General features: G+C 53.7%; 8 protein-coding genes across 8 annotated transcripts; 5 read left to right on the top strand and 3 right to left on the bottom strand.

Annotated features, from left to right (window-relative positions):
* Positions 1-142: 142 nt before the first annotated feature.
* On the bottom strand, positions 143-993 carry MYCTH_2307822 (uncharacterized protein). The gene is made up of 3 exons (XM_003664669.1): positions 694-993; positions 437-625; positions 143-355 (listed from the first exon to the last, which is right to left on the bottom strand). Exons 1-3 carry the CDS (start codon positions 934-936, stop codon positions 323-325), a joined length of 465 nt encoding a protein of 154 aa, XP_003664717.1. The 5' UTR covers positions 937-993; the 3' UTR covers positions 143-322.
* A 753-nt stretch (positions 994-1,746) lies between these two features.
* MYCTH_51839 (uncharacterized protein) lies at positions 1,747-3,173 on the bottom strand (the record flags this gene model as incomplete). Its single annotated transcript, XM_003664668.1, has 2 exons — positions 1,747-2,684; positions 2,819-3,173. The coding sequence occupies 2 exons, from the start codon at positions 3,171-3,173 to the stop codon at positions 1,747-1,749; spliced, it is 1,293 nt and encodes a 430-aa protein (XP_003664716.1).
* A 393-nt stretch (positions 3,174-3,566) lies between these two features.
* On the top strand, positions 3,567-4,424 carry MYCTH_2128529 (uncharacterized protein; the record flags this gene model as incomplete). Its single annotated transcript, XM_003664667.1, has 1 exon — positions 3,567-4,424. The coding sequence occupies one exon, from the start codon at positions 3,567-3,569 to the stop codon at positions 4,422-4,424; it is 858 nt and encodes a 285-aa protein (XP_003664715.1).
* A 595-nt stretch (positions 4,425-5,019) lies between these two features.
* On the top strand, positions 5,020-6,102 carry MYCTH_94532 (2OG-Fe(II) oxygenase-like protein; the record flags this gene model as incomplete). The annotated part of the gene is made up of 1 exon (XM_003664666.1): positions 5,020-6,102. The coding sequence occupies one exon, from the start codon at positions 5,020-5,022 to the stop codon at positions 6,100-6,102; it is 1,083 nt and encodes a 360-aa protein (XP_003664714.1).
* Positions 6,103-7,262: 1,160 nt separating this feature from the next.
* MYCTH_2128527 (uncharacterized protein) lies at positions 7,263-9,533 on the top strand (the record flags this gene model as incomplete). Its single annotated transcript, XM_003664665.1, has 5 exons — positions 7,263-7,353; positions 7,477-7,557; positions 7,641-7,786; positions 7,930-8,555; positions 8,669-9,533. The coding sequence occupies 5 exons, from the start codon at positions 7,263-7,265 to the stop codon at positions 9,531-9,533; spliced, it is 1,809 nt and encodes a 602-aa protein (XP_003664713.1).
* An 886-nt stretch (positions 9,534-10,419) lies between these two features.
* MYCTH_88195 (uncharacterized protein) lies at positions 10,420-11,352 on the top strand. The gene is made up of 3 exons (XM_003664664.1): positions 10,420-10,686; positions 10,791-10,975; positions 11,037-11,352. The coding sequence occupies exons 1-3, from the start codon at positions 10,528-10,530 to the stop codon at positions 11,113-11,115; spliced, it is 423 nt and encodes a 140-aa protein (XP_003664712.1). The 5' UTR covers positions 10,420-10,527; the 3' UTR covers positions 11,116-11,352.
* A 1,097-nt stretch (positions 11,353-12,449) lies between these two features.
* MYCTH_102226 (uncharacterized protein) lies at positions 12,450-13,436 on the top strand (the record flags this gene model as incomplete). Its single annotated transcript, XM_003664663.1, has 1 exon — positions 12,450-13,436. The coding sequence occupies one exon, from the start codon at positions 12,450-12,452 to the stop codon at positions 13,434-13,436; it is 987 nt and encodes a 328-aa protein (XP_003664711.1).
* Positions 13,437-13,760: 324 nt separating this feature from the next.
* On the bottom strand, positions 13,761-18,167 carry MYCTH_94536 (glycoside hydrolase family 18 protein; the record flags this gene model as incomplete). Its single annotated transcript, XM_003664662.1, has 1 exon — positions 13,761-18,167. One exon carries the CDS (start codon positions 18,165-18,167, stop codon positions 13,761-13,763), a length of 4,407 nt encoding a protein of 1,468 aa, XP_003664710.1.
* Between the last annotated feature and the right edge of the window lie 3,162 nt (positions 18,168-21,329).

The raw sequence follows: 21,329 nt of genomic DNA, 5'->3' as shown, positions 1-21,329 counted from the left end.
GGATCCTAGCCGGCGCATCGCCGCTGGATTAAGGCTAGGTACCTACCTACTACCTACTTCTTGACGAACCGGCGTTGTGCCTGTCCTCCCCGCATCTCCTCAGTGACCTCAGGCTATAAAAAACAGCCGCGTACATAGACTAAATTCATTGATAAACACTGGCATAGTGAAAGCGCAACCCGCCTAGCCAGCACGTTCTCTAGATGTTTACATACGCGCTGTATTGCCACGCATGTCTCCGTACCTATCGATGCCATAGCCCAGCGAATGGCAAATTCCCTCCACAAAGCAACACCTCTGAAAAACTTCCGATCCACGGTGCTCAAGATGTAGGGTATTGTTCTCCTTGATCCCACTATACAAGTTGTTAGCTCTCGAATTCCTGCAGGTTTATTGCTGGGATGTACGGAAGTATTCCCCCTTTTGGGCGACATACGTGCTCAACGATGCAACCTCCCTCCCACCGGAAACGGTCGACAATCTGGCCGAAACTTGACCTATAGTTAACCCAGGACATGTCTCCGTCGATGGTGTGGCGAAGATAGGTAGTAGGGCTGGAGTCCCAGAACGGACTCAAAATATCCCATGCGGACTTGAACCCGTTTTGCGCCAAGGGGTTATGGTTCTGTTTTTACAAAGGATGGTTAGCACATTTCGCATCCAGAATTGTACAGAGATTGGGTGTTCACGAACAATGTAGTCCTCGGCAATGTACTCAAACGCCTTTGCAATGCTTTTGGAACGCCCAACAAACTTTTCCACAAAGTCGTTAAATCGGGCCTCCGTCTCCTCCTGTGTGGGAGGCGGATCCTGTCTGACACAGGGAGTCGGTGCCACAGGCGCCTGCCTAGCGGCCATAATATTCCCCGTCGGGGCGGCGACCACCGAGAGGGGAGCGGCGAGGACCGCCACAAGCATAGACATTAAGGCACGCATGCTGAGGAAAAGGACCAGAAATATCTCGGACGAGATACTATGAGAGACAAAGTGTGCTGGGAAGAAAACTACGGCACGTATCCGCTGAAAGATCGACATGCTTTTATCCTCGCTCTCTTGAACGTGCACGCGGTGGGGTTAAAGTTGTTTCCATGACTTGGCTAATTTATAAAGGTGTCATTCCGCAGCATTTTCCCACAGCATTCAAAACCAAGCTGGAATCTGGATCGTACACAATTATAGCATGGGACCCTACGGCTCTTGGCAATAACCGAGGCGATCAGCATTGGTCCGCAGCAGCATTGTTCCGCTGTGTGTGTCTGGGGCAACGGCGGCCAAGTATCCGCCCCTAAAACGCGGCTTCGGCAGGTCGATCTGAGCTCGAACATTATTACCCATCTCGCAGCGGATAGTTGGGAATTCCGAATATATCCAGCTACAGTGCCTTTGGATGCTCAAGGAAACTCGGGAGCGCCTAGTTTGAGTCTAGATGAAGATGACATTGAGATGGCATTGGATGATTGGGTTAGTCTTAACACAAACTAGGACTTATGCATCAGCAGGACAAATGGTCGGTGAACGCAAGAGAATTTATATGCATTTAGTACATGGTAATTGTTCTCATATCTTGCCAACTAGTATTAGTGTCTCTATAGTCGCCAACGATGGACATAAGATACTTGATAGCTTCCGATCATAAAATTCGCTAAAGCATACCGAGCATTTCCATGTCACCTGAAGTGAGTTCAATTTAGGTGCGGACACGTCACATCAGGTAAACAAAGCTGCGATATTGGTGCATGGTATTTCTTAATAGTCCGAGTATTCCGAGAACTCCTCAAACTGCTCCCTTGTAGCCTTCATGTCTCGCCTCCACTGCCTCTTGACCTCGTCAAGGAGACCAGGAATTGTCAACACGTCAATTGCTGTCCCAGCTAACGCCTTCCCTACCCTCAAAGCTCTTGCAAAAGCTGATCTAGTACCTGACGCCTTTTCAAAGTCTGGACTGTGCGGCTGTCCTGCCTCAGGACCAGGAGGGATAGCGAAACTCGCATTCACGCTTGGTAAAGCGTGGCTTAGATCCCCCTGATCTGTGCTCGACCTTACCCAAGTAAACTGCCCGTCTGCTGGAAGCGGGGGGTCCGGCGGATCTGGCAACATGCTCCAGTACCGCCTGTATGAAGCCGCAAGAACCCGATTTGGTACGTGATCTTGATACCCGGATGTTACGGTGATGTTGACGTTCGCGCCGGTGGCAACAGCACCCGCGCGGAAGCAGGAGCTGACCTTCTCTTGGAGCTCCGCGAGACGGGATGAAGTCGTCGCGTGGATCATACAGACGCAGGCTGCGTATGCATGAATCACATTTGTCGCCTGTTCCCCGCCATTGGTGATAGCTACACCAATCACGTCGCCCGGCTTCGTTTGCTGGCGCAGAGCTGACACGGCGTTATACGAAACGACAAGGGCGTCGAGGGCGTTGATTCCCATCCACGGATTCTTGGCCCCGTGCGCTGCTCGCCCAAAGTATTCTACCTCTAGACGAGCGAAGGCGGTAGTTCGGACGAGAGGGCTATTGTTCAGGATTCCGGGATGGGAGATCAACGAGATGTCCACGCCCCGGTAGGCTCCCCGCTTTAGCAGTTGAATTTTGCCTCCTCCAAGGCCTTCCTCTCCCGGTGTACCAAAGAGAACGACCTTGCCGGGCATGTTGTGTCGTTTCATGAGCTCTGCCGTGGCGAGTCCAGCTGCTATCGAAGCCGTGGCGATGAGGTTATGGCCACATGCGTGCCCCAAATTTGGGAGCGCATCTAGAATGATTGAAAGGTTCCCATCAATAATCCTGCGTGGCATTGCCGCTCTTTGGCATCATATCACCTACCCATCTCAACGTTGAATGACACGACGGGTCCATTTCTACCGCTGTCGTGCACGGCTATCCATGCCGTTTCCAGTCCGCATGCTGACGGCGTAATATGCCATTTCTCCTCCCTCGAGCGCAGAAAGTCGGTCAGGGCTTGGTGTGCCTTGTACTCTTTGAACGCGAGTTCCGGGTTTTCGTGGAGGTATTGGTTTAGCTTCCAAAGTGTCTCCCCTAAGGATTCAATATAGATGCCGATCTCTGATACGAAGTTGTTGTTGGAACCCGAAGACTCCTCAACCTGTCTGGGAACATGGTCAGGACAGGAGTCCTGGGTGCTTTCTCTGGAAACGACAACGAAGCCGTCGTCTTCCATTCTCAGGTTTCGTGTATCGAGGAGGAGTCAAACCTAGCAGGATGCACAGACAGAGACACGGACGTCGAGACTTTGGGTCGACCCCCAATGACGTGAACCTGGTGCGACCTTACACGGTTGATTAATATACTTGGCTGTAACCCAGCGACCCATGCACATCCGCATCACACTCTGGCCCTTTCGGAATCTGGTGGTTCCGCGACGTTCGTCTGGATAAGATCTACCGTGATTTCCGTTTGGGATTTCCGGCAGTTAGAAACACGTGTGGGATGCCTAGCCACCGAGGAAGTGAAGCCTTTAAAGAAACATTCTGTGTAGAAACATCGACAACCTACAATGAGCACACCATACTGCCCCGAGCACACCATTAACCTGAACTGAAAAACACTCGAGATGCACGAGAGTTTACCGGTCAGCAACACTTCGCAAACACCACAGAAACACGATGTCACCACGACCCTCAATTATTGGGATGACCCAGGGGACGGTTCTCGTCCAACTCCTATTCACATCGGCCGAGACCGAGTGACGAACAAGCGCCCACACCGCGCCCACGAATTCGTCGTGAGGGACATCACTGGTGACGAAGAAAAATATCTGCTCGATACGCACGGATTCCAATACTGCCGGCATGAGAGCAGCGAGAAGGACTTCACCGACGAGGAGGCCATCCGGACTGTGTACTACGAAGAATGTCGAAAGCTGCTGAAGGATATCACCGGTGCGAGGCGAATCCACATCTTCAACCACAAGGTCCGCAGGGGCCCGACGCAGTGGCACCATCTGGGCTTGAATGGCAAAAACCTCGCGAATCGAGGGCCAGTTACCAGGACACACGTAGACCAGTCATACCTGGGGGCAGAGCTGAGGCTACGATGGGAGTTCCCCGAGGAGGCCGATGAATTGCTTAAACGCAGGTACCAGATCATCAACATCTGGCGGCCAATCGAGACCATCCTCAAAGACCCTATCGCTGTAGCCGATGCGAACTCGGTTCCGGACTCGGACCTGGTCGGCGCCGAGATGATAGAGGAGGACTTCAGGGGCGAGTCCTGGGTCGTTCGACACAACCCCAATCATCGGTGGCATTTCAAGTTCCGGATGACGCCCCAAGACGTACTCCTCATTAAGTGCTTTGACTCGGAGACGTCCTTGGCACGTCGGGCGCTGCACTCGGCTTTCGAGGATCCGGCCTATCGTGACGAGGTTCCTCGGCAGAGCATTGAAGTTAGATGCTTGGTATTTTACTAGAACAACATGCATAACCAGATAATTACTCATAATTTTTCCTGTTGCTTGGTACATAGCTTCGAGCACGTTACATCCTTAAGGACCCCTAATTAGAGCTCCAACTATTAAGCCCCTAAACTATGTCAATAAAGCTCATATTTTGCAACCCAATGTGGCGATGGAGGCGCATGTATCCTTCTTTTCCATTTCCTGATTGAACGTGTGCCGGCAAGTGATCTAATTACAAAACTTGGACAGATTACGTCTTTCCGTCCGGAGGTGCGGAGGAGTGTCACACCCGGCGGCTTTAATTTAATGTCGACGGAACCTCGGACAAGTTCGCTTTGGAAAATGCAACACCCCTCACAAACACACTTTCTACGAGATATCAAGTGCGGGGGATGCTGAATTACTGACGCATCGTCACTCGGATCAGATCAACTGGGAGGTTATCAACTGCCGGGACTTGGCCGGCTTCCAGAGGCAATTGAAAAAGCCTTCCCCCCCGTGCCCTTGAGATTCGAACGAGAGCATCGCCTGCGCGTGACACTGATCTCTCATTCCATCCAGGGCACTATCAGAATCCAAAGCATCCCAAAAAAATACCATCGCCACCATGACTGACGCTCCGGAGACCGTTGAGTGGCAGGGTAGGCAGGTCCCTGTCTGGCCCATGAGGACCATTGACTATAGCCGGCTGCTCTCCCAGGACCCTTCTGAGGTGGACAAGGTGGTCAAGGCCTGTCTCGAGGAAGGGTACTTCCAGCTGGACCTCGACAACATCGATGGTCGCCGGGTGCTCGAGGACCGCGAGGAGGTCCTCAAGCTCATGTACCGCTTCTTCGAAGCGCCTCTCGAGGCCAAGAACGAGTACGGCCTGATTGACTCCCACCTCGGCTACGAGCCGGTGGGCAACCGCACCGGTGCCTTCGGCGCCGGCACCAAGGACGGATACGAGATGCTCAAGGTCTCGCGCGACGAGATCCAGCAGGGTAGCCCCCGGGTGCCGTCGCCCATCAAGAACAGCGGCGACCTCCGCATCCTGGAGCGGGCCATCGGCGGCTGCAACACCGTCACCAAGGTCATCCTGTCGGCTCTCTCGACCGGCATGGGCCTGACCGGTAAGGACCGGTTCGAGAACTCGCATCGCAACGACCGTCCGTCGACCACGACGCTCTCCATGATGCACTACCTCCCCGCCGTGAAGACGGGCCAGGACAAGATTGGGCACCAGAAGCACACCGACATCAGCTCCCTGACCCTGCTCTTCAGCGACCAGTGGGGCCTCCAGATCCGCCCTCCCGGAGAGTGCGGCGCCCGCGAGATGGGCTTTGTCCGCCCCAAGCCCGGGTGCGCCTTCGTGCACGTCGGCGACTCGCTGCGGTTCGCTAGCGGCATGAAGTTCCAGTCGTGCATCCACCGCGTCGTCCCATTCAACCCGACCGAGCACCGCTACTCGATCGCCTACTTCCTCCGGGCCGAGGACGACACCATGTTCCAGGACAGCGAGGGGCGGTGGGTGACTGCCAAGGAGTGGCACGACCAGAAGTTCAAGGCCTTCACGGACCCGCCGGTCTGGCAGGCCCTGGCTCCCAAGTCCATGATCCTGGGAGGCATGAAGGAGGATGGTGCGGACGACCCGGAGCCGGTGGCGCCTTTCGTCCCGGCAGTTGCCAAGGAAACACTTGTTCAGGGGTGAACTGTCCTGGCCTACGATTTTCAGAAACTTGCGCTAGGATGATCATGACTGTCATGGATGTACTCTCGTTCTCTCTTTTGTATGTATCCTTTTTCGCGTTCCGTCCCTGCCTGCTATCAGGGCCCGGCCTCTCGTCATGAATATGTGCGGTCAGTTATCCTGCGGGTGTTTGTAATTAATCACCCATGGATTCTGAAATCAAGTCCCCGCGCAGATTGTATGTATGTATCTGCTGTACATACGTACAAACTTACACACACAGATGAACACGCGCATGTATGTAGTGTGGGTACACATATAAACACGAGAAGCCAGGTAGGTACATGACATGGGACGATATACGCCCATCCCTTGAAGTGGCCTCCTGTTCTTGAGAAATTCTCACATACCGCACCCTGCACCCACGTAATGGCAGTTTTTTGGGCTGAATCTGCGTCCGGGTTATTTCGTATTGACTGATACTCAGATGCGACGGGTAATCATCCCGACACGTGGTCTTCTTATCAACTTTCGGCCCGCCCATCGAGTGTACTATAAGAAGCCCAAGGTTGCAAGGATTCTCCACCTGGACTTTCCATCCTCGTGCCTGTGGGGTGTCTCCTGACTATGTCCTATGTCGACATCCCGAGGTCACGCTAGCTATCGAATTTCAGGATACCTACCGGGAAGTTTATTCATGGAGCGCCGCCGGCAGTGATCCCAGTATTAATTACCGGAAACCACAAATTCTCCGCCCAATCCCCGCTTCCCCCGCATCGTTCCCCCGCTATCCCGAAATTAAGCGGGGGTTGGCTTTTTGAAGAGCAATTGCCATGTTGGTCGCAGCTTTCATCGCGCAGGACGCCCGGCCAAAGTAAACAAGCAACGGAGGATGGACGTACCTGCGTCCACCTTTGGGCCATCTTTGTCATGGATGACTCAGGGAGCCCGCTTCCTGAAACAGGATGTCCTTTTCCAGGGGGTCCGCTTACAGGGCGTCTCAACCCGCGATCGGCTGCTCGACGAGCACTAATCCAGACTAAAGTACCATACATATGTACATACCTTACAATACACCCTTTACGCAGTACTCACCTAAGCCCAGTTGCATTTGCTGAGACTCAAATCTGCCACGCAAACAAAAGCTACCTACCAAAACAAGCACTATCAGGCAGTTCGAGATGGCGGGTGATGAGGTGGTCAAGACGGATCTTTTGATCGTCGGGGCCGGCCCGGCCGGGGCCTCGCTTGCCTGTTTTCTCGCTGCTCATGGTATGTGATGGCGTTCATAAATAGGGGACTGAGCGGGCACAGATCTGTGTAACGAGTGTCCGCCATTCGGATTGGACCCTGAAGTGAGACAAGATGTTTACTAACACTGCTTGACCAATGCAGGCAGGAAGGGGATAATCATAGCTGCGGCGCCGGGAACGGCTGAGACTCCACGTGCTCACATCACCAACATGGCCGGGATGGGTGCGTTCACCATTTACGACAGAGTATTCAACAAGCCTGTCTGTTCGGGCTACTGACAGTGTGAAACCCGGAATGGCGTGTAGAATGTCTGCGGGACATCGGCCTAGAGCAGGCCTGTCTTGATGTCGCCACCCCTAGCCACCACATGGCCCATACCCGATGGTGCCGTAGCATGGCTGGCGAAGAGTTCGCGCGGGTGTACTCGTGGGGTCACGACCCAAAGCACAAAGTAAGGGAAAGCCTTTTCCGTGACAGGCCAGCACCAACGGCCCTTCTCGTCCCCCCCCCCCCCCCCCCACGAAAAAAAAAAAAAAAAAAAAAAATCCATGCTACCATCTTCCTCGCCCGGTGCTGACCTGATACGGGTTTAAGGGTGACTACGAGGCGGCTAGTCCTTGCAACCACGTCGACCTACCGCAGACCCTCCTCGAGCCTATCCTCACGAGGAGGGCGGTCCACAAGGGCTGGTCGCTTCGGTTCAACACCAGGTTTCTCCGTTTCACCCGGCCGACTCCAGAAACGGTAATCTCCGAGGTCCTCGACCTAATCACCCAGAAGACGTACAAGATTGAGTCTCGGTACCTCTTCGGCTGCGATGGTGCTAGGAGCCAAGTCGTACGCGAGCTCGGCATCCCCCTCATCAAGAAGCCCGGGCAGGGGCTGGCATTGAATGTGCTCGTGCGGGCGGACCTGTCGCATCTCATTGCGAACCGCATCGGAAACCTACACTGGGTCTTCCGTCCCGAGGAGACCACCGCGCCCCCTTGGGGATGGGCCGCCATTGTACGCATGGTGCGACCGTGGGACGAGTGGATGTTCATCTTTCTTCCAGCGCCGGGCTCTGACCTTACTGCCGAAGCGATGGACGCCAGCGACGAAGAGTATATGGCTAGGGTGAGGGAGTGTATCGGCGATGACTCCGTCAAGGCCGAACTGCTCCACGTCGGAAAGTGGTGGATCAACGAGACCGTGGCCGAGTACTACTCGGATGGTAACATGTACGACCCTGCCCCGAACCTCCATTGTTCCCTTGTTGTCCTTTAGGGGTCCAAATGATCCACTTGTCACGGGGAACCGTCACGGTCTAACATTACCTACCTTACCTAATTAGTTTCTGCCTCGGTGATGCCACACATCGACACCCCCCCTTCAACGGTCTCGGCTCCAACACGTGCATCCAAGATGCGTTCAACCTCGCGTGGAAGATTGACTACGTCATGTCTGGCAAGGCGGGGCCCAAGCTGCTCGAGTCGTTCAGCAAGGAGCGCCAGCCGGTCGGCGTCGACATCATCACGCGCGCAAACCAGGGGCTCCGGGACCACATCCACTGGCAGAGGACGCTCGGCATGCTCGAGCCGGACCTGAACAAGCGGCTCGAGATCCTGGCCGAGCTGGACGACCCGGGCGAGAAGGGCCGCAAGCGCCGGCAGGAGTTCCAGGCGGCCATCGAGACCACGACGACCGAGTTCCACGGCCTGGGCATCGAGATGAACCAGCACTACGTCTCGGACGCCGTGTACCTGGCTGACGAGGCCGGCCCGCCGCCGGCGCTGCCCGAAGGCGCCTGCAAGGTGAAGACGCACCAGATCACGACGTATCCCGGCCGCCGCCTGCCCCATGTCTGGGTCAACACGCGGGTCCCCGGCAAACCAATCTCCACCATCGACCTCGCAGGACATGGCCGTTTCTGCCTGCTGACCGGCCCGGGGGGGCAGGCCTGGAAGGATGCCGCCCGATCCGTCTCGGAGGCGCTGGGCGTGGAGATGGCCAGTTACTCGATCGGCTGGAAGCAGGATTACGAGGATATCTACTTTGACTGGGCCAAGAAGCGAGAGGTAGCCGAGGACGGCTGCGTCCTGGTTCGCCCAGACAGGTTCGTCGCATGGAGGTGTAACGGTATGATTGCAAACCCGGAAGAAAAGCTGCGGCTGGTTATGAGAAGCGTTCTCGGCTTGGGCCACGTTAATGGCCAGTAATGGTAGGTCGGGTGTTGCCGAGGGGGTACTGCGGTGAAGAAAGAGCTAATTTTTTAGAGGCGGCGTACACTACGGAGTACGGGTTGGAGATAGTTCTGAAACTGTGGTGGACCGGGCCCCACTAGGGTTCCCGGCCCCACCAGGGTTGTAGCCACCCACATCTTCCCTGCAGGGTGGCCCTGGTCAGCTTCTTCCTTCTTCCTCCATCATCCTCAATCAACCACCGTCAACTCCATAGCAGATATACGAAGATCGTTGATTTCCGCATCCATCCATCCATCTGCTACAGAAACAGATCGCGTCGCGTCGCCGTGGGACTTTTCTTTTCTTTTTCTTTTTTCTTCCCCCTTTCTTGTCGTTGTTGCCCACACAGAGCATCGCGAGAAAGCAGTGAATGTGCCAGAGCTGCCCAGCGGAGGGTTGGTTTAGCTAATCAGGGTCTGATACTTATGACGTAAGCTTTATCCCTGCTGTATTTCTCATTCGGCAACCACGTCGAGACTCCAAGCCCTCGGCGGCGACCCTTGGCACGGTAGAGCTCAACGTGAGTGGCTCGTAGGCCCTAGCAAACCCAGTTCCTGGCGTAACTTGAATGCATGTGCCCTTCTCTTCCCTTCGACGATCTTCGTAGTCACCTCACACCAAGCTGCAAAGTCTTGACGCGAGTGGTCATTCGTCCCATCGGAGAGAAGCGAACACGGAATACTATTGGAAACAAAACATGCTCTATCGATCATGACGTAGCGGCTTGTGTTGACTTCGGCACGTTTCCGACTGCTCAAAAGCAAGTACTAATTAATTGATATAATTAAACTACCCATTCCCGAAACCCTTCTCTGCACCGTCTTTTAGTGTCCGCAAATCTGACCCAGTGCCTTTCTGCCAGTCTCGGCGCAGGAGCAAGAAGCCAACCAGACCGTATCCCCAAGCCTCACCGCCATCCGGCACACAACCTTAACAACACCAAACGCGCATTTCAGACAGACCAAACACCATGATCCACGGAGAGACACGTGCCCGAACCGGGCTCACCACTTTCCTGCTCGCCAGCAGTGCCCTAGTATGGGCATCGGCCGTCATCGTCATGGGCATTCTGGCCTACTATGTATCTCTTGATTACCGCGGTACCCATCTCATCTATAGTTTGGTGATTGTAAGTCTTACTTAGTAGCCTCCCAAACACCAACAGCTCCCCAAATCGAAACTTGAAAAGCTGGCTGTTGATCCTCGACACTGTGCTAAAACGCCTTTCCGCAGGCCGTCTTGACATCGGCATTCTTCCCCCTGGCCTTCTTCCTCGTCATCTCTCCGGGATTCATCCTCCTGTTCAACCTGATCTTCTCGTACCTCTGGCTCGTCGTGGTAACCTTCATCGCTTCCGACTGGAGCAGCAGCAAGAACGACAAACTGCTCACAGTCGAAGCCTTCAGCTTCATTGCATTGTACGCCCTGTCTGGCTTCCCGCACCTATGTGGATCGTCGATGCTAACAGGACTTAAAAAGCTTCTTCCTCTTCTTCAACATCATCTACGATTGGCACTACGGTTTCTTCCGCCCCGAAGTCAGGAGAGCAGTCGTATGAGTCCAAACATACGGACCTACTTCTCTCCTTCGGGTGAAAAATATCGGGTAGACATGATGTTGACGAATCACGACGAAAACGCACGCTATTCCTCAGATAAGAGTTGAAGCTGGGAGAACAGTCGCACGGGTTCGACTCGGCGACAGCAAAACTGCCCTTCAAGTCACTCTTGTCCGCCAGACACCTCAAAAGGTTGTCAACCCCTAATTCTGTCTTCCTTAGTCTCTCGCCTTTCTTATCATCCATACAGGCATCAAATACCCTTGGCTTTTCGACAAACAGCGTGGTTAGACGGTGGACTTACTTCTTAGGAATGCAGCATAATGACGATACCATGATAACCAAGTTTAATATAGCGTGGACGACCTAATGAGATGCAGTTTCACTCCCACATAAATTGTACAACTCAGGCCAGCAATATGGTTCTCGTTGTAGTGTGCCGAATGTTGTTCTCTTTCCAGAATAACATCAGGTGCATGTTAGCGTGCATGGCAACGTTGACGCGGCAGCGCGTTCTGCACAGCTCGCCAATACTGCACTTCTCATTGCTGCGGACTCCCTGAAATTAAACAGCACAACCCGCTTGTCAACACCGTAGGATTCCATAGTATGTTATCTGGTAGTACTCGCCATGTTGACTGTGATAGACGACAGCAATGGGAGGCAGCACAAAGCAGGCCTCAAACGTATAAGAAGCAGGTCGGCCTGGCTTTGATCTGGGGAAGAGAGCTAATAACCATTCCACCACGTCATAACGAGACCCTAACAGCTACGACTAAGAGTACGCAATGCGTAGGTCGGTATACAGATGCACGTTCTGGGAAAATCGCGGCCATGGTTGTTCCCAACAACCGCCTTTGGGTCAAGGCCTGCAACACCTTCGACCGACAACCACAGTCAATGTACCGAGGGCGAGGTTAATAACATTTGGGCACGTTAATTACATCTGATGAGAGTTTGATTTCACCAAGTTCTTCTTACCCCTTTCCTGGTTCTTCCATGAATATGCGGCGCGTAATATATTAATTAGTTAATTATACCGGGTCCTTCAAGACATGATCACATATTACATCCCTGATGCACAGTGGAGGCAAAGTCTGCCACAAAGTATGACGAAGTACGCAGCTCACCTGCAGCGTATCCCGAGCAACTGGCTGCGCATGTTGACTGGTGGTCAGGTATAATATAGTTCAAGATATCCGGGAGGCTCAAATGTTTTCGCTCCTGGCCCACCTTACCCTCAAGCCCTTAGAAGAAACCTTTGACCTACTTTGAAACACCCAACAAGAGAAAAAAAACGGAGCGCCCTCGATCAGTTGTCTTATTCATCAACCATGGACATCAAGACAAGATTTCTCATTCTTTCCGACACCCACGCTGAAAAAGGGTTAACTGCCCCTGATGTAGCTGCAGATGTAGCGATACACTGCGGCGATCTGACCGACGAGTCCAAGCTGAGCGAATTCCGGACATCACTGGAGCTTCTCAAAAGCATTAAGGCCCCGATTAAGCTGGTCATTGCAGGGAACCACGACTTCACCCTCGACATAGCCGCTTTCCAAAAGAAGGTTAACCATGCCATCTCCACGTTTTCCATTGCGCCAGACCTGGTGCGGCAGGAGTACGGATATTTTGGCAAAGCACGGCAGCTGTTTGCCGAAGCAGCATCGTCAAATATCATCTTGCTGGACGAAGGCACCCATCATTTCAACCTCCAGAACGGCGCGAGGCTCACCGTATACGCGAGCCCATATACGCCGTCACTCGAAGCTGACTGGGGGTTTCAGTACCGACGCGGTGACGAGCATAACTTCGCTCTTGACGGTGCCGATGTCGTCATCACACACGGGCCCCCAATGGGCGTTCTGGATCTCACTGCCTCCAAGCAGCGCGGCGGCTGCGACCAGCTCTTCGCCGCCGTAGCACGGTCCCGTCCGCGTCTGCACTGCTTCGGCCACATCCACAAAGGCTGGGGCTCCAAACTTATCACCTGGCGCGGTGACAAGGCCAGCGAATCGCCCTCGCACTTCTCCGACATCGATAACGGCGCTTCGACCGCGATTGAGTCCCTGGCCACGCTCGGCCCGACAAAATGGGACTCGACCCGGGAAGTACTCGAAAAAGAAGAGCGACTCATGGCACTCAAACAACTTGGCTACCGCGCGACATGCCACTACGGTTCGGACCCGCTTCAAGTTCATCCCCTGACGCCGGGCCGGCAAACTCTATTCGTCAACGCCGCCGTCCAGAGCCTGAGCGAGAGCAACGGGCCACACTTGCCCTGGGTTGTGGAGATCGGACTCCCACCGGCCGACGCTTGATTGAAGGTGGCGGCATTCCCATTTCTCCTGTTTCGGATGCCCAAAAACGGGAGTCATCTGGCTGCTCTGTACCTACGTATGTTCATCATAGATTGTGTGCTAAGACGGGATAAGAAACTAATAATTAAAATATCGTCCAGCCAGAATCCCTCTTCCAAGGTGTACAATGAGCTATCAACTTTTATACATTTGTTTCGAAACACACACACAAGAAAAGGAGAAAGAACAGGAGAGAAGAGAAGAGGAAGGAAAGAAAAAGGATAATTACATTATGGTAACATGGTGCATGTAAGCAGGAGTAGGTAAGGTGCCTAAGGTACGTTATTAGTAGATACCCCATTTGACAGCCTGCCCCTTGATGTTGCCGTTGCACGACATGTCTCCCTTGGCGCCGACCCTACCGCTCCCGCCGAACTTCTCGACGGCGTCGTTGATGATGTCGATGACGTCCTGGCCGCCGACCTTGAAGTCGGCGTTGCCGGTCTGCTCGGTCGCCTCGACGCCGAAGCGGCACTCCCCAAACTTGGCAATCTCGCGCTGGTTCTTGCCCAGAACCTGGATGGTCCACTCGGTCTTACCGTCGTCCTGGATGTTCTTGATGATCTGCAGGCAATCCTCGACCTTAGGCGACGCGGCGCTGGTCTGATCCTCAAAGGTCGAATCGCCGCAGTTGTTGATACCCGGCGGGGGGTCGCACGGGTAGTTGGCGCCATAGCCCGAGGAGCTCGTGTCCCACGTCTGGTACGCCCGCTCGGGGCTGCAGACGGGGAGGTGGATGAAGCCCGGCGTGGTGAAATCGAGGTCGATAAGGCTGTTGATGGTATCGATGTCGGTCACGTCCGGCATGCCGCCGCCGGCATTCCGTTTGCCGTTCTTGAGCCACGTGCGGATGGAACCCTTGATGAAGTCCTCCTTGGTGAGATAGCCGAAGTCGGCGCCGAGCCTGTCCAGTCCCGGAGGCGCCGAGAACTTGTTGGAAAGTGTGCAATCCCACATTCCGTTCACCCAGTCGCATGTCCTGGACTCGCCGATCGGGGCAACCAGGTAGTACCGCTTTCCGTCGACGCAGGCGCCTGTGGCCTCCATGGTCTCGTCCTCGAGGTAGTCCTGCAGCGGCTTCTCGACGTCGCACCCGAAACCCGAGTCGAGGATGAAGGCAAACGTCTGCGATACGCGCCAGAGGTTGGGGATGGCGAAAGCATAAATCGACTTTTTCACGTTGGCTTGGAGCTCGTTATGGATGTTTCCGGGGTCGGGGGGGGGCCCGCTTCCCGGTGGCGGCATGCCCTCGATGAGTTTTCCATCCGACATGACGTCCCAAAGAATGTTGAGGGACGTTTCACTGCCGCTGAATATCTTATTGACGGCGAGAGATGTGGCATTCTGCCAACCTTCAATGACCCGGCTCAACATATTGTTGAAGCTAGCCTGCAAGTTCTCAGTCCATGCTTCTTGCTTGGTCGACAACACATCCTTGGCGATGGTCGTGCTTTGTCCAATCAGGGTCATGGTGGTGTCCTTGATGTCGTCGACAGACTTGTCGGAGAAATAGACATACATCCCCAGTTGCCTGTTGTACAAGGGCCCCGCAACAGTAAGGGTGCCAAGGGTGATGAGGTCGATGAGGAGGTAGAGCCACGCCTTATCTTCCTCCACCGGAACCGGCGCGAATGTTTTTTGCATGTCGTCGAGTGCCATGCTAACGAGAGAGGTGGCCCTTTCGAGCATCAGAACGTAGTTGTGGTACATGGCATGGATCTTTACCATCGAGTTCCAGATGAACTGCGCGGCAGGACCAGAGTACGGCCCGTTGAGGCCCGCTGAGCACTCTTCGGTCGTGTTGCAATCCTCTAGGTTTCTGCAGTCGACGTCGGCCGAGATGTAAAGCGTAGTCGAGACTGAGGCCGTAAACATGATATTGCGGGGTTTATCGGTCTCTTTCCAGATCCTAACAACGTCGCGCCACGCAGCATCCGTATCCAAGTTCTTCCAGCGCTGAGTAGGCGTGTAGAATGTTTTATCGACCAAGTACGGGTTCGTACAGTCGAACTTAGTCCAGTCGCCTTCGCGTGAGTGGTCGGACTTCGGGTCCTCTCCGGCGCGGATGAGTTGCTTAAACTCTGTCCAGTCCTTTGCCGGCCCGGGGACGTCGTGGTATTGCTGTAAATCGCTGGCCCAGTCGGTCGTACCTCCCAAGCCCCAACCCGTATAGAGGGTCGTACGGGTTTTCTTGGTCTTTTCGCTCATATAGCCGACCCATTGGTTGTTGTCGTAGACCAGCACATCCGTATTACTACTGGTATCAACAAAGCTCGCGACGACTCGTCCCGCACGCGCCTGGCTCGATCCCCCGCTCGATCCCCCGCCGGCCAAGATCTCGTCAATCTCGGCGTTGGAAATGTATCCGGCCGTACCGGTACACCTCCCCGGTTTTGCGTTCGAGTTCAGACGGTCCCCCGTAAACTGACAGTCGGGGCTCCAGCAGCCGGGTTGAGCCATGTCAAAGGACCGGCCGTAGCTAGTCACACCAACAATGACCTTCTCGCCAGGGACACCTGCCTTAGTAATCATAACCAACGCCAGCCTAGTCTCCGTCAGGTTGACATGGCTCCGTAGACAGTTGCCTGTAACGCATCCGTCCTGGGACCACATGTTGTGGGCATCCCACTGGCCGTGGATGTCGTAGGACATGAAGACGATATAGTCCACAATCCGACTGATGGCCTTGATGGGGAACTGCTTCAAGTACCAATACGACGACGGTGCGGCAATGGAGATGCTCTTTCCAGGAAGCAGGTTCTTTAGGACGACAAGAAAGGCCAGGTAGTTGGTTCCCTCGTCCTCTTCGCCCGCAGGGATATCGGGGATATCAGGCGCTCCTGGATATTCCCAGTCAATGTCGACGCCGTCGAGGTCGTGTTCCTTGATGAAATTGGCGATGCTTTTAGCCATGGTGAGACGGTTCTCGGCCTTAACGCCGTTACGGAAGATGGAATAAGTCGCCTTTGAGGTCGAAAAGTCCCAGCCCCCAAACGATAGGATCTTCTTAGGCCCAGAGATAAGCTTGAATTGGGTGAATTGGTACGAGGACAGTATATCGCCAACGTTAACCTCATAGGTCGGGGTCAACGTGCCGAAGGCGAAGTGGACGTGTGTGTATTTGGACCTATCGATCTGGGAGGCGTCCCGGAAAAGACACTCTCGTTCCAGGCCGAAGCCTTCAAAGTAGGCGATTTTGATGGAGCCGGTCCCCTTTCCCTTGACGATATCGAGGCCGCAGTTGGAGATACAGCCGTAGGTACCGGGGGCAGCCGTCCCCGGGGGCCCAGTGTTCGTGTCGATGCAGAAGTCCTTGGAGATGCCACACTGGCCCCAGATGTTGCAACAGGCATTGATCGGACAGGGGTTAAGGTCTGCGATATTGGAGCCGTCCGTTGGCGGGATGGTGCCGAGCTTCTGCGGACCGCAGATAGCGTTGGAGATCGGAGCTGGGAATGGCGGAGCCCCTTTGCTAAGGCACATGATGGTGTCAAGGAATAGGACCTTACAGCCGCCCCAGCCCCAGGTGTTCTTGTTGAAGCTCTCAATTTCGTCGACCGTAAGACCGTACTCGGCGGCGAGGTCAGCGCAGTTGTCATTGCTCTTGACCTTGTATGAGTAGCATGAGCCGTCCGGGTTGGTGACAGGGCGAAAGTCTGGAAGCGTTCCGCTCGAGCAGCACACGTGCTGTTTCGGCTTCAACGTGGAGCAGAAGCTCGCTCCAGGGTTGTAGTTGGTGAAGTCGGCACCAGAGATGCCACATTTCTTGGCCAGTGTCCCACAGCTGTCACCGGCCTCGACCTGCACTGTCCGACACTCAGCCGCATAGGGGCGGAGGGACCGAGCCCGGACGGTCGAGTTGGCGGTGCCATTGGCGAGCAAGAGCGGCGTAGTAAACATGACCTCGCCGGGGAACTCCTTGGATCCGGCGAAGGACAGGCACGTGGCATTGGCCCATGTCCTGATAGCCTCTTGGATGGGAGCGAAGGTTCCATTGCTGGTGACCATAGCCCCAAAGATATGGCTACTACCGTAGCCCTGGCCACAGAGCTGTATGGCCAGGCTCGGTGCTGAGACGTCCGAGTTCGCGAGATTGTCTTGGAGAATCTTGAGTGCAGACTTGCTAAGGCCCTGGCTCAGCAGACCCTGGCCAATATAGAGACCGATGGTGGCTTGACCAGACTGGCCGTATATGATGAAAGGCCTGTCCGCGGCGCCGTCGCCGTGTCCGTGATCGATGTAGGCGCGGAGTTGCTTTACCAAGGACCGGAGACCGGGGGCAGCCAGGCCGTAGCCCCGGTTCCACCATCCAAGCTCGAACCGGATCTTGGCGGGCGCAGGCGAGGCGTAAGCAGTTTTGGTAATGGAGCCGGGGATGATGGAGAAATCAGGACCGAAAGATGAACAAGCATGAATCCGGTGGTTGACAGTCGGGTCGTCGACCGAGTCGTAGAGAGAGAAGTCGTAAAACATGGTCTGCGTGCACTTCCTTATGGGCTCGAAGTTGGGATAAACGGACCAGTTCCCCGTACTGGGCCCGGAAACGCTGCATCGCTCTGGGCAAGCCGCATCATCGTCGTACGTTGGGAGGGAGGGAGGCCTGAATGTTGGCTTCTTCGCCACAGCTCCATCGAGAGAGAGCAGGAGGGCAACAGCCACAAGCGGCGCGGTGAACCATGAAGAAGCCACCATGGTTGCCGGCGGCCGATTCGACAGAGGTCGGATAACCAAAGAGGTAAAAGAGAACCGCGAGAAGAAAACAATGGCAATTGCTATTTGTTCGCACTTGCTTCTTCAGGTGGCCGCGAAAGATGGTCTCAGAGACCGACTTATATACTAATCAAATCTCCGGTTTCCTTTCGAACTCTCGCTTAGAGCGACTGAATCCCATGACTTCTTCATTTCATTTCCTCCCGCATCACGGCCTCAGCCTCCTCGAGGTTGCTGCTAACAAGCTGTTGGGGCTCAAGACTTGGCAGTCATCTAACCATCTGCAGAAGGTCCGTCCGCTCGATCATATCGAGTTGCGTTATGGTAGGATTTGGGGACCTGTGAGTTGGTTGTGGCTGTATTCAGTCTACTGTCAGTGTCCGGAGACCGGCCCGGCACGATGAGAGGGTGCCTGCGGCTGGCTGTCAGCCCGGGGGGTCTCGACCATGGGAATCAGCAGGGCCCGATATTCCCGTCACCGGGTGTGCGGAGATGTTGGTTCTATTGTCGGCCTTCTCGTATACATTATAGCAGCAGGGGGGGGGGGGTTGTGTGATTGGGTAGGCACCTACTATGCAGTTGGTTCTGTTCGTAAACCATCCTCTCCACTTCCTGTACCGAAAGCCGAACACCTCCTGTGGTACCGAAAGCAACGGATATAGAGACAGCAATGCCAATGCCGCTCTAAGCGGACAGAAAAGAACCTAACTACGTGGAAAAGAAAGCACTCCTCAAAGACAACAAAAATAGGTGCATTCCGTTATGTCATGGTCTTGCAGCTCCTGGGCCAACAATTGCCTACTATGGTAAGTGGTCGGAATGTGGGGTAACAATCCGCGTTCGAGCACGGTCTGGGCTCCGTCCGCACCTCGGTCCGGAATTTGACCAGCTACGGAGTAACTAGTTTGTAGCTAAATGATTGGGCCGGGGAACAAGGTTACAACCGCGTACTCCCCGGCGCCGGCGCGATTTTCAGGGCTGCAGGGATGCTGAACTTGGGACCCGCTTCCACGTTGGGGTCGCGCCCGTCAATCGGGTCTTGGGCAGAAGAAGTACCCGGTGGTTAGTTGCTGACTAATTAGTTCAGGACTACCACCTGTCTCCCGACAGGTGGGGCCAAAACCCCCGGACATGCCAATATAGCCGGACAGGTATGCGTCCAAATCCGTGTCCAATTTTACCAGCCAACTCCCTATACTCGAAGACACAACCACTGCCACAAGCCCAGTTGAACCTACTCTCCTGTATACGATGCCTCTGACTGACCAAATCCAGGAACCGGCTAGTATACGGGCCGCCAAATGGCTCCTTGCCGCTCAAGCTCGCCACCGAACCAGCCGTTTACCCCATAGAAAGCAACCCAGTATTCGGCACGCGGCTCAGCTATTCAAGACTAGAAAGACCCAGGTTGGCCGGCACTTGAAGTCTTTGAAGGATACTGGTCTTTCAGCCACCAGTAGCAACGTAGTTGGAAGACCTTGGTTGCTTCGAAACGACGAAGATTCGGCCCTCGAAGGATACGCGTACTGGCTCATCGAATCTGGTTCTCTCGCTGCCAAAGATCTTCTCCAAGATGCTGCCAACCGTTTACGGGCACGTCGCGATCCTCCCTGCCCTCCTGTCAATAAGCACTGGTGGTCGCGTTGGAAACAGGATCATCCATGGTTTTAGCCGACATTCTTCAAACCAGTCGAAGTAAACTGACTCTCGGCCGAGTAGCAGGTAGAAGAACTAGAGATGTTCTTTAATAAGCTCGAGGATACCATCGAAAGCTTCAAGATTACCGTATCTAGCTGTTGGAACGTAGACGAAACTGGATGTATGCTTGTAATGTTAAATGGGCGGTTTGAGATCTTGACAGTCAAAACGGATAAGAAGAAGAAGGTTAGTTCCCTCCCTGGATACTAATATAGAATGCTTACTATAGTATTTTATTAGCTAGAGATTCTAGACCTTTATAACCGAGAGTCGATAAGTATAATTGGCGCCAGAAACGCTGTTGGCGATACTATCCTAGTATTCTGTATCTTCAAACAGTGGCTATTAGAAGATTAGGATGTCGACGGTCTTGATAAGGAGATTCGATTCTATAAGTCAAAGATAGCGTTTAACAACACTAAGATTACAATGGATTAGATACAACATTTTAATAAATACTCCTTCGCCGTCTATACCGAGTTCTAGCGACATAGTATAAGCTTCGAGGAATGGTTTGGTTATGACTATTGCAACTTTAGTCCTGCTCTCGGTATACACTTTGTTAACCTAGACAACGTTACCCCTGAAGATTTAGTCCATATATCTACGCCATTAGAAGAACGTATATACTAATTACTTATTCTAGACAACTTTACAGAACATTATAACCTTGAGCTTTACGAATACTACCTCTCGTTTGACATTATCATTATCTTCCTCCCTCCCCATTTAATATACTTTATCTAGCCAATGGATATAGGAGTCTTTCGCCATCTTAAGGAAGCATATCAATGACGTCTCCGGCAGGTAGTTCGAAATGGCGATCTTACGTTTACCCGGGCAGACTTTGTCAGAGGATTCTAGGAAATCTGGGATGCTAGTTTCAAACGCCGAAATATTATAGCAGGATTCGAAAAGACTGGTCTTTTTCTACTAAACCGACATATTATAATAGACTAGATCAGGGAGAAAGTGTCATCTAGTACGAGCGTCAGATATCCTATAATGATTCCTGATAACGAGCGATAGGTACGCGTAAAAAAAGGTATCAACCATATTTAAGAGCAGTATCTTGAGCTTTTTAGTTCGCTAATACAAGAACACTTTCGGGATATTACGTTGATAGTCAATAAGGGTTAGCTGGCATACGAATATCTGAATAACTTCGCCAAGGACAAGAGAGCCCGTCTGGCCGCACTATCTACTAAGAAAATACAAGGCCAACTTATCAAGCTAACAGGAGAGGTTATGACAAGTGTGACCGTCCGGCAGATTCGACGGTTTCAGGAGATCCGAGCTCAGAAGAGCGCTAAGGCAATTCGAGATGCCAGCTGAAAAGCTACCCATATTGCCGTCAAGCGGATTGAACAAGAGTACAGGGAGGAATACGAAGTCTGGAAAAGGCGCCCAGAGAACAAGATTCCTGGCACTAATAGGCGTCGCCTT

This window comes from Thermothelomyces thermophilus, chromosome 4, assembly GCF_000226095.1.
Source record: "Thermothelomyces thermophilus ATCC 42464 chromosome 4, complete sequence".
Lineage (NCBI taxonomy): Eukaryota > Fungi > Ascomycota > Sordariomycetes > Sordariales > Chaetomiaceae > Thermothelomyces > Thermothelomyces thermophilus.
This window is presented reverse-complemented; position numbering and strand designations above follow the sequence as displayed.